At 28.6% G+C, this 14,213-nt stretch overlaps 1 protein-coding gene across 4 annotated transcripts in view; it reads left to right on the forward strand.

Annotated features, from left to right (window-relative positions):
- Nucleotides 1–14,213, forward strand: part of exd (PBX homeobox extradenticle) — a 70,270-nt gene that overhangs the window by 52,198 nt on the left and 3,859 nt on the right. For 2 of the 4 annotated variants that reach the window (XM_089171716.1, XM_089171717.1), the window contains exon 8: nt 2,444–11,713. In XM_089171716.1, coding sequence (XP_089027842.1) covers nt 2,444–2,578 — 135 coding nt within the window. In that variant the 3' untranslated portion in view covers nt 2,579–11,713. Of the gene's footprint in view, nt 1–2,443; nt 11,714–11,886 lie in introns of those variants that run through there. The other 2 variants (XM_089171721.1, XM_089171719.1) reach the window with 2 other exon arrangements.

Below are 14,213 nucleotides of genomic sequence, written 5' to 3' on the forward strand. Positions count from 1 at the left end.
TACGTGTGTGGTTTTTTTTTTTTTTTTAATGAATAATTGATGATGATAAAAAGTGATAAATTTTGCTAGTTAAATGTACTTTTATTATTGTTATTTAATTGATTAATATAAATGATTCTCATCTTGGATTTTTTGTCTCGTTATACAATTTTTTAGAATTAGATCTCGATAAGCGTGCAATAAGAAGAAATTCCTCAGATAAGATCTGTACTTTCTTGATATTTTTGATTTTTTTTTTCTTTGTCTTTTTACGTTTTACGTTTGACGTTTTTCTTTTTTTCCTTAGACACATAGACGATTAAGTTTTTTTTTTTTTTTTTTTAAGTGATTAATTATATTTAGATAGAATACGATGATCGAGTGATTAACGTAAAGCACGTACGCGATACAATACGATACGATACGATATGATACGATATTGATACGATATATTAAATTTAGTAAAAAAAATGTTCTAATCGAAAGTAGATCTTAGAAATTTCTCAAAATTTACGAGAAAGGAAAAGATCCCTTTTATTTTTATATTTAAAGTACCTCTTATCGATATTCAAAACAAAAAGAAAAAAAATAGTGTTCGCGAATAAAAAACTGTGGTGGACAAACAAAATTCTTCATTGAAAAACAAAAAATGAAACGAACGAATCTCTTCAATGTAAATAAATTAAATAAATACGTAAAATACGAATATGTAAAATACAAAAATAAAAAAAAAGGAAAAAGACGACTTTGCTATAAACAAAAAAAAAAGAAGATCCAAGTAATGAAAAGAAAGAAATAGTTTAAAAAATAAAACAAAAATGTCGCAGTCAATGCGACTTTCGTTAATTAATTTTGGATTTACGAGTAATTATAAACAAACACACACACACATACAAATAAATATACACGTGTGTCGTAAGGATAATCGATATATCTACAATTGAATTAAAATAATTATTTTTTCATAACATATCGAAAGTGTCTTTTCGTTTATTTATAACTTTTAGTTGCTGTTATTCCAAATTTTCGCAATGTGCATGGCTGCATGTAGAAATTAAATTAAAAAATAAAAAAAAAACTATCTATACATATGTGTATATGTATATGTTATATGTATATCTCTGTCTCTTTTCAACATAGTAGTATATGTGTGTGCGTTTTTTCTATTTCTTTTCTTTTCTTATTTTCATTTTTCATTTTTCACAAATCTTTTTTTTCCTTTTCAATTTTTTCAACTTCAATCTTTTCCATTAACCAATTTAATTTTTTTGTTATTTATTTTTTTTTTTTTTATTATCGTCATTATCATCGTCATCATCACTACAGTGAAAAGAATAAATAATTATCCTTTTTTAAAAATTACTATTATTATTATTATTTTTTTTTTTTTTCAATAAAAAGTGGAAAGAAGGGCTAGGAATGGAGAGAAAGAGAAAGAGAATGGATGAAAGCATGGGAATGAATTTAGATAAAAAGATGAGAGTAAGGTTTGATTATGGCAGTGATTTTTCATTCTTAGTAGAATGTAGAGGAATTGGATTTCGAATTTTTGGATGAATTAAAAATACATTTTATTATTTTATTTTATTTTATTTTATTTATTTTTGTATTAGTCATTGACATTAATCACATGTTTTATATCAAGTGTGAACAAATTATTGAGAAAATAAATGCAAAAGTAAAAAGGGAAGAATAATTTCAAAATTGTACAGGTGTAATTATGATTAGTGGCCTAAGTCAAACAAATTATTATTCAAATTTATTTAATGACTTATTAGATAAGTGATTATCAATCAAAAATATTTTCCATTTTATATTTATTGTGAGTTGTTCAAAATAAATAATCACAATTGTTGTTTCTTTTCAATCAAAAATTACAAAAATTGATTTTTCAAATTGTATTTACACTAACTCAACAATAATTTTTGACAATAACTTAACAATTATAAAATAACAATTTTTCACACCTGTAATCAAACAAACAACAATTGAAGTCTATAATTCTCTGTAACATTTATCACATTGCCGTACATTATTAATTTGATGATTGTGCTTAGAAATACGAAGATCGGACGGCTATATCCGTCATTAGTCGCAATGTAGTAATTGATTAATCAAATAAATAATAAAACTTTCTTTGTCGAGTAATTTGTTTAACTTTAATTTTGTTCTTTTTGACTTAGCCCACTGTCATAGTTTCTGTTAACCAGCATAAATTAGAAAACAGAGAAACATATATACATATATATATATATAAGGAAAGAGTGTGTGTGTGTGGCTATGCAATGTGCTTGAGTATGAATGAGAGAGAAAGAAGAAAAAAAAGCTAGTTGATCAAGTCATGGCTTCGTCGAAGCTTTTAGTGACCAATGACACGCACTTTAGTCATCACACACTATCACCAATATCATCACCATTAAAGGGGGTTAAAAATCAATTGAAAAAATGTCAAAAAATGACGCAGGGCAAGGCATTGACTGGGGGGCCAGGGGCGGCGGGATGGATGCAGCAACGCGAGGCTGTTCCCGAATTTCCCCCTCTCAACGATTCAGCGGACTCTGATTCCGACCGAGAAAATGAAAAGCGACCGCGTGTTTAAAATACAATCGTTATCTTATCGACATCTTGAAAAGTATACGTACAGTTAATAACTTTACTTATAGTTAGTTATGAAAAAGTGTGAAAGAACGGTTCTATACAAAGGAAATGGAATGAAACATAATTTTGTGTGTATGTGTGTGTTTGAGGGTAAGGGTGAGGGTGAGGATGTTTGTTTACATGATTGAATGCAAGTATGAATTAGGAAAAGTCAGATCATGAGGATGAAGATGAGTTTGTTTAAATAAATTCATAAATAATATACATAGGGGAAAGTCACCTATGAATTTTTCATTTTTAAATGTAACTTTATTTATTAACACACTATCGTCGGGAACGTCGTGAGTTTGACTCACGCATTGTAGCGGACGAAAATGAGCGAAATATGAAAGCAGTGCACTTTTTAGAAAACATGTTATATCTTTACATCTATTAGTAGGATTTCAATGTAATTTGAAAAAAAAGGTATCAAATAGTATTTCGAAGATGTAGAAAATTTAAACTCAATGCTATCAAAATCAATCAACTGAATTTATGCTACTTTGTAAGCACGAAACTTGCAGTGTCAAAATAGCACATTTCATCAAATTATTAGTTGTTCTTAAAAAATTAATAAATTTAGGACTAAACACTAGTCAGGCTTTACAAAAAAAAACAAGCATTAGTACTGCATAATAATACAAAATACAAACATTACGTTCTGCATAAAACGTATTAATACGCGACCCGCCGATAGTGTGTTGAGTGAACTTCCCCTATATATGTTTACGATTTTACGGAAAACGCATGTTTTATTTGCATTAAATATTTCTCCAATTTGTTATTTAATTCTGACACGCTTTTTCCGATTTGTCGATTTTTCTTAACACTTGGCATGCGGGTATATTTCGCCGTCAAGTTACGCGTGCAGCGGGTGTTTTTTCATGAATCGCGCGGGAGTTTGATCAAAAATTTCTTCTATCTTACTTTTTGCGTCTTTGTCGAATTATATACTAAATGTACATTGAAAAATGTATAATTTATCATATACATAACTAAACGCTTTTTGTTTACTTCACTGTGTTGTAATTATACGTCATCCGTTATTCACCACAAATCTACTAAATACGTATTTTCACGTGACCCGCCTTCCAGTGACAGACTGTGAAAAACGTAAAAATACGTTACCCGCGCGCCAAGTGTCAACGCGTCAAAATGATGATTTACAATTTTTATGATAAAAAAAAAATATTCCGAAGTAAAAATTTTCTTTTACGGAAAAAGATTTGAATGAATGAACTAATGTATGAATGAATGAGTGAATTGATGGATAGGTATCTGAATGAGAGAGATAGAAAATCGAATATGAAAATGAAGAAGAAGATGATGAAGATGATGACGAAGATGAGGATGAACAGAAAAATGAAAATGAAAATGAAAATAAGAAGACAAATATGAAAGAAAAATTTTGACCACGAAACTGATCGATAATTTGACTCTTTTTACACATGCAATATATTTATATACAAACAAAATTTATTTATATATTATATATATATATATCACTGAATCATCGTAAACGATGAAAAAATATTGTCGAGTGAAAAAAGAAAAACTAAACCAGGTAGTTTTTTTTAATCGTTGATTTTAATTATTCGTTTCTTTTTGTTTGCTTTTATATTTTCTGGCTTATTATTAAAAATTGTATACAATTTTGTGTCGAATCGAATGTAAACATTTTTAAATTTATATTTCCGGATACTTTTGATGTATTTTGATTATTTTCTTAGATCGTCGTACATATTAAGAGAAATCGAGATAAAGAATGAGAGTAAAAGTGTGTATGTGTGAGTGAGAAGAAAGCCCAGGGTTTTTACAAATTTCTTGTTCTCTTTTTTTGTTTATTTTTTCTTAACTTGTTAGTGAATAATTTTTTTCTTTTTGGTTTAAATTAAAGCGACCTTTTGTAATCCTCGAACCCTAAGTTCGCACGATATTTTATTATTATTATAATAATAATTATTATTATAGTTATTACTATTATTATTATTATTGTAATTGTATATGCTATGTCGATGTTTTGGAGTACGTTTGTATTAATGGTTCTGAGTTCCGAATTTTTTAAGTTTTATAAGTTCAGAGCTTTCAAAAAAAAAAAAAATAGAATAAGAGAGGAAGATAATAATAAGTTGGAGTAAATGAAAAGGATCGATGAGCATAAGTTTGTTCTTTTGGTATTTTCTTTTGAAATTTTGGTTTCTCTTTTCGTTTACCTCCCTGTATTCCATCGAAATAATATTCAATATATTGTTGTGTAAGATTGCTATGGAAGAAAAAAAATGAAAATACTGTGCGTGCATGTGAAAGTAATATTTTCAAGCAAGTCGATAATTTTTTTTTCTTTATTTTCTAATTTTCTTTCTTATCAATGTTTCTCCTAATTCTCTTTAATAAATTAATTTGGATTGTTGTAGTAAGTCAACAGGCATATTTACCTAGCACGGAAATTTTATTTAGTTATTCAAATTTGTACCGCCATATATTTAAATCTTTCTTTTTCTTTTCTTCGTTTCTTTTTCTTTTTCTTTTCTGATCTTTTAATTGATTATTAAATACGAATGTGAGAGAAGTTTACATACATTATCACATACACGATATACGTACAGAATGAATTTACACGTTTGAAACAAAACATATTGCTATGCAACGTGCTCTGATATTAAAAAAAAAAAAAACAAGATTAAGGGATGAATATTTATTTTTATGAAAATTTATTCAATTTTTATGCATTCTGATATTTATTAGTTAAATGTAAAGAATATATTTATACAAGATTTGAATTAAATATATTGTTCATGAACGTTAATTTAATTTGCACATGAACAAATATTTTATAATTATAAGTGTGCAGTATTACGACCGAGATTAACATATTGTTGACCGGCATATTTGTTTAAAAATTTATCTAATATCACCTGCTATTACTTCGTATTTGGATTGAAAAGTAAGACAATGTTAATAATTTTTAACCCTTTGCACTCGAAGCCTTTTTCACTTGTACTAACCAGCAACTCGCGACGATTTTTTGCTAAATTAAGGAAACATTTCACATATAAATGTAATAAAATTTCACCAATTTATTTATTTTCATATCAAAAACCACAAAATTTGAGAAATAATATAATCTGTAATTAATTTTTGTATGATATTTCATAAAACAATACTCAAGTTGCATTCTAGGTTGATCAGGACACGTATCACAATAATTACTTTATAAAATAAGCATTATAAATTAATATTAAATTTATATTTATATTATTATTATTTATATTAAATTTAAATAATATTAATTATATATAAAATTAATTATATATTAATTATTATTTATATTAAATTTAAATTATATTATACTATATAATATAATATAATATAAATATTATTATATAATACTAATAGTTACTTCCGGCCTATCTTCAGGTGTATTACGATCAGAGTAAACCTTACAGTCCCTTTTCGGCCCTTTAAGTATTATCTTTAAGTATATCTTAAAAGAAATATCTTATCACACATCGTAAATAAGCAAATAGAGTAACAAGAGACTTCAAATCATCCGGGCGCCGTATCAGCGCCATTCGAGTTGCCACTTAAATCTGCCAGGTGCTAATTCGGCGCTGCTCGAGTGCAAAGGGTTAATAAATTTCATTTATTATTAGACTTTAAATATTAATTTTTTGTATGATAAACAGTATAAACAATAGTACAAAACATCTTTTACTAGTGACCACAGGAACACGAGTCAGCTCGTGACCGGTCATCAATGTTTTACAATTTTTCTGTTTTTAAACAAAATAATTAGAAAAAAAACCAAAAGATCAATTGTTTCACACATCAATTAATTTATGTTTCTTTTTTTTTTTGTATCAGAGCATGCAACTTAGTAAAAAAAAAAAATTAATACGATTCGTCAAGTCCAATATTTGGACACAATTTGCCTTTGCTTCGTCGTTCGAATTAAAAAAATGTAATTAAAAAAAAAAGATAATATTTTTTCTCAATAAGTATTATATATATTTATATATTTAAAAAAAAAAAAAAAAAATGATGCAAAATTTTAAGATTACAAAAATCAGGGGAATGTGTATACACTACCACTACTATGCATGTGAAACTTTTTCACGTTAAAATTTGCTCAGATAGCTCGCGTACAACGGCCGAATGCTGTTTGATTTCAGGAGCTGTCGCCTTGAAATCCTTAGGAGAAATACGCAAGAAGATTTTGCTAAACCGATAGAAAAAAAAAAGAGTGAGGAAGAGAGAGAGAGAGAGAGAGAGAGAGAGAGAATGGGAATTAAACGAAACGAAAAAGAAAAAGAAAGAAAATAATCCAAATAATTAAAAAAAAAAAGAAACGAACAAACAAATTTAAACAAAAGATTTATTATCGATAGTATAACGCATTAAAAGAACGATACCGTAAGGGAAGCCAAAAAGTAAAAAGCTAAAAAATTTCAAAAAAAAAAAAAAAGAAACAAAAATTAATTTAAAAAAAAATAAAGAAAAGAAAAGAAAGAAAGAAAAATAATAAAAAAAAAAAAAAAACAAAGAAATTACGAAAGAAAGCAGGCAATCTGATCACCTCACTATCTGTGATCCGATGCTCGTCACATTCGTGGGCGGGTTATACGATACTAAAAATATTGATATATTAATTTATTAAGAGAAAGAGAGAAAGAGAGAGAGAAAAATAAATATGTGTAATAGTGTTCGCAGGAGCACGGAAGCGTTCGTATACGAAATAAATTTATCGAAGGGTAACAAATTATATAAAAAAAAGGACAAAAAAAAATTAATTCGTTTATTCTTTAATGTAAGACTGAACAAAAAATATATATGTGGATAAAGTAGATATTCGTATTATCGATGTAGCACGCTCGGTAAAGAAGAATCCTCTTGCTATTGGGTCGTCGAAGTAACGCGCGAAGGAAAAGTCTGTTCAAATATAATTCAAACGAAAAAAGAACAAAAAAAAATCATTTTTTTTTTGTTATTAATATTTTTTTATTTCTTTTTTTCCATGTGGAAGAAAAGAGAGAAAGAGAGAGAGAGAGAGGAGGAGAAGGCTTTTCCTACGACTGCTTTGATTCGACGTTGAGAACGAAATTAATTTGCGGCCTAATTGTTGTTCCTTTTTCTCTCTTTTTATATTTTAACTTTTCTATTAACAATAAATTAAATAAATAAATAAATGACTCAGTAGTATCGTTAAGAAACGCTTCCGGGCTTCGACGACGACATCATCTTCCTCTCCCGGTGGTAAAACGAAAAAGAAAGCAAAAAACTAAAAACATTAGAGAGCGAGAGAGAGAATGAAAACGGGCGAGCGAGCGAACGAATGAAAGAGAGAGAAAGAGAGAATGAGGAGAGAATGAGAATGAAAGAGAGAGAGAGAGAGAAAGTAAGAGATTGTAGGAGAAGAAACGAGATACAAAAAAAAACGAAGCAATGGACTTGCTATGAAGCAACATTAATGTATACGATTTTTCAACATGAAAACATTATATATTGTAGCTATATATATAGAAGTATATTAAATAAAAAAAAAACTAATAAAATAAAATAAAAAAATAAAAAGAGGATAGTATCTAGGCAAACTGTAATGGCTAAGTACATCATTGTAATGGCGATGCTAATTAATACAGCGGATATTATTATTATTATTATTATCATCATCATTATGATTATTATTAATTTTATTAATATTTATTAGTGATAAATATTTTTTGATAATAATTGCATTGTTATGATCACATTGCAATTGTATTATTAACCAGTTAACTATGGCGCCCTCGTTTGAGAGAACGCGCACCGTTTGGTGTCGCTACAATCGAGACATGACGAGTATAACATAATTAAATACTAAAATTGACAATTTTATTATTAATATTTATTTATTTGGTTAATATAAACATGTTAAACTAAAAATGCAATCAAAATTAAATATTATACATTTAAAATTCCTGCTGTGGAGTGGTATTCAGCAAGACAGGGTACAATACACAATGGGACTTTGCAAATGAAGCACCAGTAACGCGATTCCTTCCTAATCTTACGTTTATAGCAATGTGAACACCTTCCCGTAGGGTTGTTTAGTTTCAAAGTTCCGGGTATATAATCCGGAACATGATTCCCGCTTAATTGGCTTACATTAGATCTAAATGGCCTAGTTTGTGTCAATTTTTCTCTTTCAATTGGATACTTCACAAAAGTGTCTTCAATAAATTCTAGCAAAAAGTTGATTCTATAAGTTGAAATATAAACAAACACTGATTTATTTCCTTTCTTACTGACGAAATGTTTTCTACCTGTCTTGACACTAAGCAAGTTCTGGAGTAGGTGCTGTAGGGTTGATCACAGTCCTCTTACGAGAAAGCATCCTAGCCTTTCCCACCCCAATAAAATAACTGTTCTTTAGGCAGCACGGTATTGGGGCATTACTCTAATGTCAGCACATGGTTCTAATATCAAACAATTGGCATTTACACCACTCGATAGCTAGGTAACTTTGGGCCAGTAGCTATCAATAGGCTCAACACCTGGTCGACGTCATGCATTTTTCTCATACCTGAAGCGATCCTATTATAAATCAATTTTCTGACTTTTGCCTTTACTAACATCTTAAAAACGTTATCATTGCACATAAATAAATTCGTTTTGTGAACTGTTAAGCTGTTTCAGTCGGTACATACGGGGACACATGAGTTCATCTCAAATTACTTATCTGTTATGACCTTAAAATATTCTAAACATCTTGAAATTTAAGAATATGTTATGTTTTTCTCAAAAATTACAATTGAAATGGCCAATGGTCGCTACTTTATACGAATGACGAGTATACTCGTCGCTTACAGTTAACTGGTTAATATTGAAATAAATGGTGATAAACTATTAACTATTATTATTAGTTTGGATAATAATATTATTATTATTGTTATTATTATTATTATTATTATTATTATTATTATTGTAATAATGAATATTTTAATTTCTATTGTCAATATATAAATAAGAGTTATTACGTTTAGCTTTGGATTCCTAAATTAACATATTATAAATATACGAATCGACGATATTAATATCGAAAGAATAATAGACAATGTGCGACTATGCTATATTCTCTTATGAGTTATATTTTATCGAATATTAACGATGAATTGCGAAGGCGACGATTTATTACCTAGCTCGTAGGAAATATTAACAAACGAAACACAAAATGATGAAAAAAAAAAAAAGAAGATATCCCATTTATTGTATAAAAAAAAAAAACAAACGGCGAAGATAAGATAAACAAAATAATAATAATAAAAAAAAATTAGGAGTATCCTCGGAACAATTATGTGGTTAAAAAAAAAAAAAAAAAATAAACTCTCTTGTTAAATAAATACGTCGCGGGTTTTAAACGATCGGCTAATGATTGGTCATTTGTTCACAATAATAATAATAATAATAATAAGAATAGTAATAATATTAATATAATAATAATGATAATAATATTAATATAAATAATAATGATCTAATGTTCTTCTTACATTTGTATTAACGAGTTACGATCTCTAACCATCTTATAATAATAATACTAATATTAATAATAATAATAATAATAATAATAAAAATTTCTTAAAGAAATTGAACTTTGAGTAGTCAGAATGGACCGATCATGAGAATTAAATTTCAAATCAATGCATATTAAGAATATATTATTGAGCTTTGACCTGTCATTGGCCGAACGTTAAACCAATTACGAGCGACCAGTACAAGTGCATTCAACACAGCTAGTATACGAGAAAAAAAAACGAGCTCCTGTGAAGTTCGCTGTAAAAGCGCAAGCGCCTTTGTGCGTCCCTTATAGGCACTACATAACATTTAAATAAAAAAAAAAAAATAAATAAATAAATAATAATGGAATAAGATTAAAAATGAAAACGAAAGATAGAAAGACAAACAAAACAAATAAACAAAAAATTGAAAGAAAATACAAATGGACGTATGTAATTGGAAGAAGAACTAGAAGAAACGAAGAAGAAGATTTTTATGGGGGTCAAAGGAGAAATAAATAAGAAGAGGAAGATGGAGGGGGGAAGTACACAACTAATTAATTATATTAATTAAATGAAAGGTAAATAATAATAGTAATAATAATAATAATAACAATAATAATAATAATAATAATTAAATAAGAAAACAAGGAAAAAATTGAAAGAAACTAATGTTTAACATTTATGTGGATACTAAAACGATATGAAAAAGAAAAAAAATATTCTATATTGATATTCCTCACACCTTATCACCTCATTTCCCTCCCCCTGATCAAGTCCCTTCTTCTCCTCCTCTTCTGAAACTTCCATTTCCACTGTTACGATCGAAATGAAATGTTGAAATGGGTTGTATACGTAAAATAGAGAGAGAACTTCAACCAGAATTTAAAAAATAAAACAAAAACAAAATACTTGATATATATACTTGAGGACAAAATACAAGTGAAAAAAGGTAAAATACAAAAATTATATATATACATATATATAAATACAAACAAACGAGATAAATGAATAATATACATAAGTGAAAGAGAGAAAGAGAACCATCTAAAAAAAAAATACGAGAGAAAGAAAAAAAAATACGCCAACGTTGTTATTACATTTATGGTTATTTTTTTTCTTTTTTTTTCTTTGGATTGTTCTTTTTTTTTTTTTTTAATCATTTTTGCTCGCGGATACGACGAAAACTTCATCTTTCTCCGAGCCTAACGCCTAACGTCTATTATCAATTACATATTTAATAATATTATACGGTGTGTATAGTTATACGAATTATACATTTGAGATTAAGGTGTTGTATCGATGATTAAATGACGAACGAATCTCCATTTTGTTTTTTCAATTGTAATATTTATTAACGAGTTGTACGATAAGCGCTTTTCAACGAGAAAGGAAGAAGTTATCGTCGCGTCCAACAAAAAAAAATACGAATAAGTATACCACAGAATAATTAAAAAAAAAAATAAAAAAATAAAATAAAATTAAATACAAGAAAAAAAAACACACAAAAATATTGTATCAATTGAAATCATTATGATAAACTTAATAAAATGCTCGAAAAGATATCTTCACTCGTCATTTACTATTCATATTTTTTTTTTTTTTTTTTTTCATTTGTAAGTTTACTTACCAGAATGCCTACAACCAGTATGCTTACAACCAGTATGCTTACAACCAGTATGCTAACAACCAGTATGCTAACAACCAGTATGCTAACAACCAGTATGCTTACTACCAGTGATCCAAGATGGCGGCGACAACGATGAGAAATTCTTCAAATTCATTTCATCTACGTGTGGATTTCTACATAAAGGTAACTCATATCTTACTAGGATTCAACTAAATACTTTTGTCTCTTGTCTGATGAACTTGTCTTATTATTAATTGTTATTAAATTTGATTAATAATTAATTAATTATCTTCATTGTATATGATTTGAATTCAAAATAGATATTTGAAACTGATGTAAGTTTTACTCATTCGTACCTCCTACATTTTTTGTATTTTTTTTTGGTTGTTGCTTGCATTTAATTAGAAATAAATGATAATTTGATTTGAATAAAATAAATAATGTACGAATAATTTATTAAAATGTTTCTTTATATCCCTCAAATTATTTCTAACGAAAACTCGAACGCATGTCAATATCAGCGGCTTTTGAAGAACCTTTCTATTATTATTATTGTTATTATTATTAACCCCTTGCATTACACTGAAATTTAGAACAAGCTGTGCCGAAACCATGCACTCGAATTGCTGCGAAATAAAACAAAGCGTGGAGACAATTTAGTTTTCAAATGTTGGACTACAAGAATGTATTTCTAAGTAGTACGTAAACTGCATTGAGAAATAAGATATAAAATACCCATACATATAAAGAAGAAAAGAAAAGAGATAAGATCTCACTCAACATTCATACTTTGCCGAGATTAAGAACACGAGTACGACTCGTGATATTCATGTTTGGTCCGAAACAATCAATTACTAGTCAGACTCGTGATATTCACGTTTGACATGAAATTTAATAACAAGCCTGACTCGTGATATTTAAGTCTGACCTAAAATTTTCATCACGAGTCAGACTCGTGAAAATAGTGCAAGGGGTTAATTGACATTAGGAACTCGAAGGTTCATTGCCGCAAATACCAAATCCCGGCCAGTGTTCTCGTCCCTGAGCGCGGACCCCTCCATTCGCGGTCTTCGTAGCCCATTTCTTTAAGATGCCGAAATAATATTGTCCTCCCATCTACGTCTCGGTCTACCCAGTGGTCTTTTCCCGTTCGTTATACCGATCAGTATTTTATGCACCATTCGATCCACCCCCATTCGCGCCACGTGTCCTGCCCATCTTAATCGGCGCGATTTTACGACGTTAATGACGTCCGGTTGTGTTGTACAGTCGGTGTACTTCTACGTTATGGGGTTTTCTCCATTCACCCGTTTCCTCATCGCATTTTGCACCGAACATTTTACGAACAACTTTATTTTCGAAAAGCCTAAATCTTTTTGTAAGTGATCATGTTTCGGTACCATAAATGAGTAGGTAGGAGGATTGTCCTGTATATCCTGATTTTTAAACGCCTAAACTCATTCCTTTCTTAAATTGTTCGTTAATTGCGTTCGTCTAGTTTATGATTGATCCTAAATATATATCTGACCTGTTCAAAAATTTGATCCCGGACGACCAAAGTTTCAGTATTAGGCACATTCTGAATAGAATCTTTCTATTAATATTTTAATTTGTACAAAGTTTTATTTATATACATCGAATATAGAGAAAAAAAATTACACAAGAGGGGTAACGTTTAAATATCTTGTTATCTCAAAACATTGATATTTCACCGATGCGTTATTGTTTTTATTTCTTTGCATCGTTAAACTGTTGTGTAGTAGTAATAATAGTATTAGTAGTAATAGTAGTAATAGTTCATATTCTTGTTGTTGTTATTTTTTGTTGTTGTCATTTTTTACCAACCCCCGATCGTCTACAATACAAATAAGGCATATATGTATGTATCGCGACGAGAGAAATTTTTCGAGAGAGAAAATGGATACACATCGTTCATCTTGAAAACGTTCTTTCATTTTCGTATTTCTTTTTATATATTTCGCTTTTCAATTGCTAAAGTGACACAAGGAGAAGCAATCCAAAAGGTAAAAACCGTGTGTGATCAAAAGTTTGGGAGAACGAGGATCAACTATTATTTACGAATCTTATTTTCTATCTTACAGATAATAAGATGTTTCCTATCTTTCTTTCTTTCTTAATTACATAAAAGATAAGTGTATTGTAAGTATGCGTGTAAAATCAACACAATGATAAATTTTCATTTTAACGTTTCGGCATATCTCGAAAAAAAGGGCGATGAAAGTGAGACATTTGTTACCGTTCATTTTCCTAACGCATAATAATTTATTATTATTATTATTTTTTTAATACCATCTTAGTAATTATTTCAAAACAATCTCAAGAAGAGAATTTTTTACCCGTTCGAAAAATCCCGTTTTTATTTTATTTATTAAGAAAATTTACCTGCGCCATTTTAAAATCTGTGTTTTAACATT

The sequence above is a fragment of the Polistes dominula genome, unplaced genomic scaffold (assembly GCF_049000335.1).
Source record: "Polistes dominula isolate Pdom_NZ unplaced genomic scaffold, Pdom_raw_medaka contig_84, whole genome shotgun sequence".
Taxonomy (NCBI): Eukaryota; Metazoa; Arthropoda; class Insecta; order Hymenoptera; family Vespidae; genus Polistes; species Polistes dominula.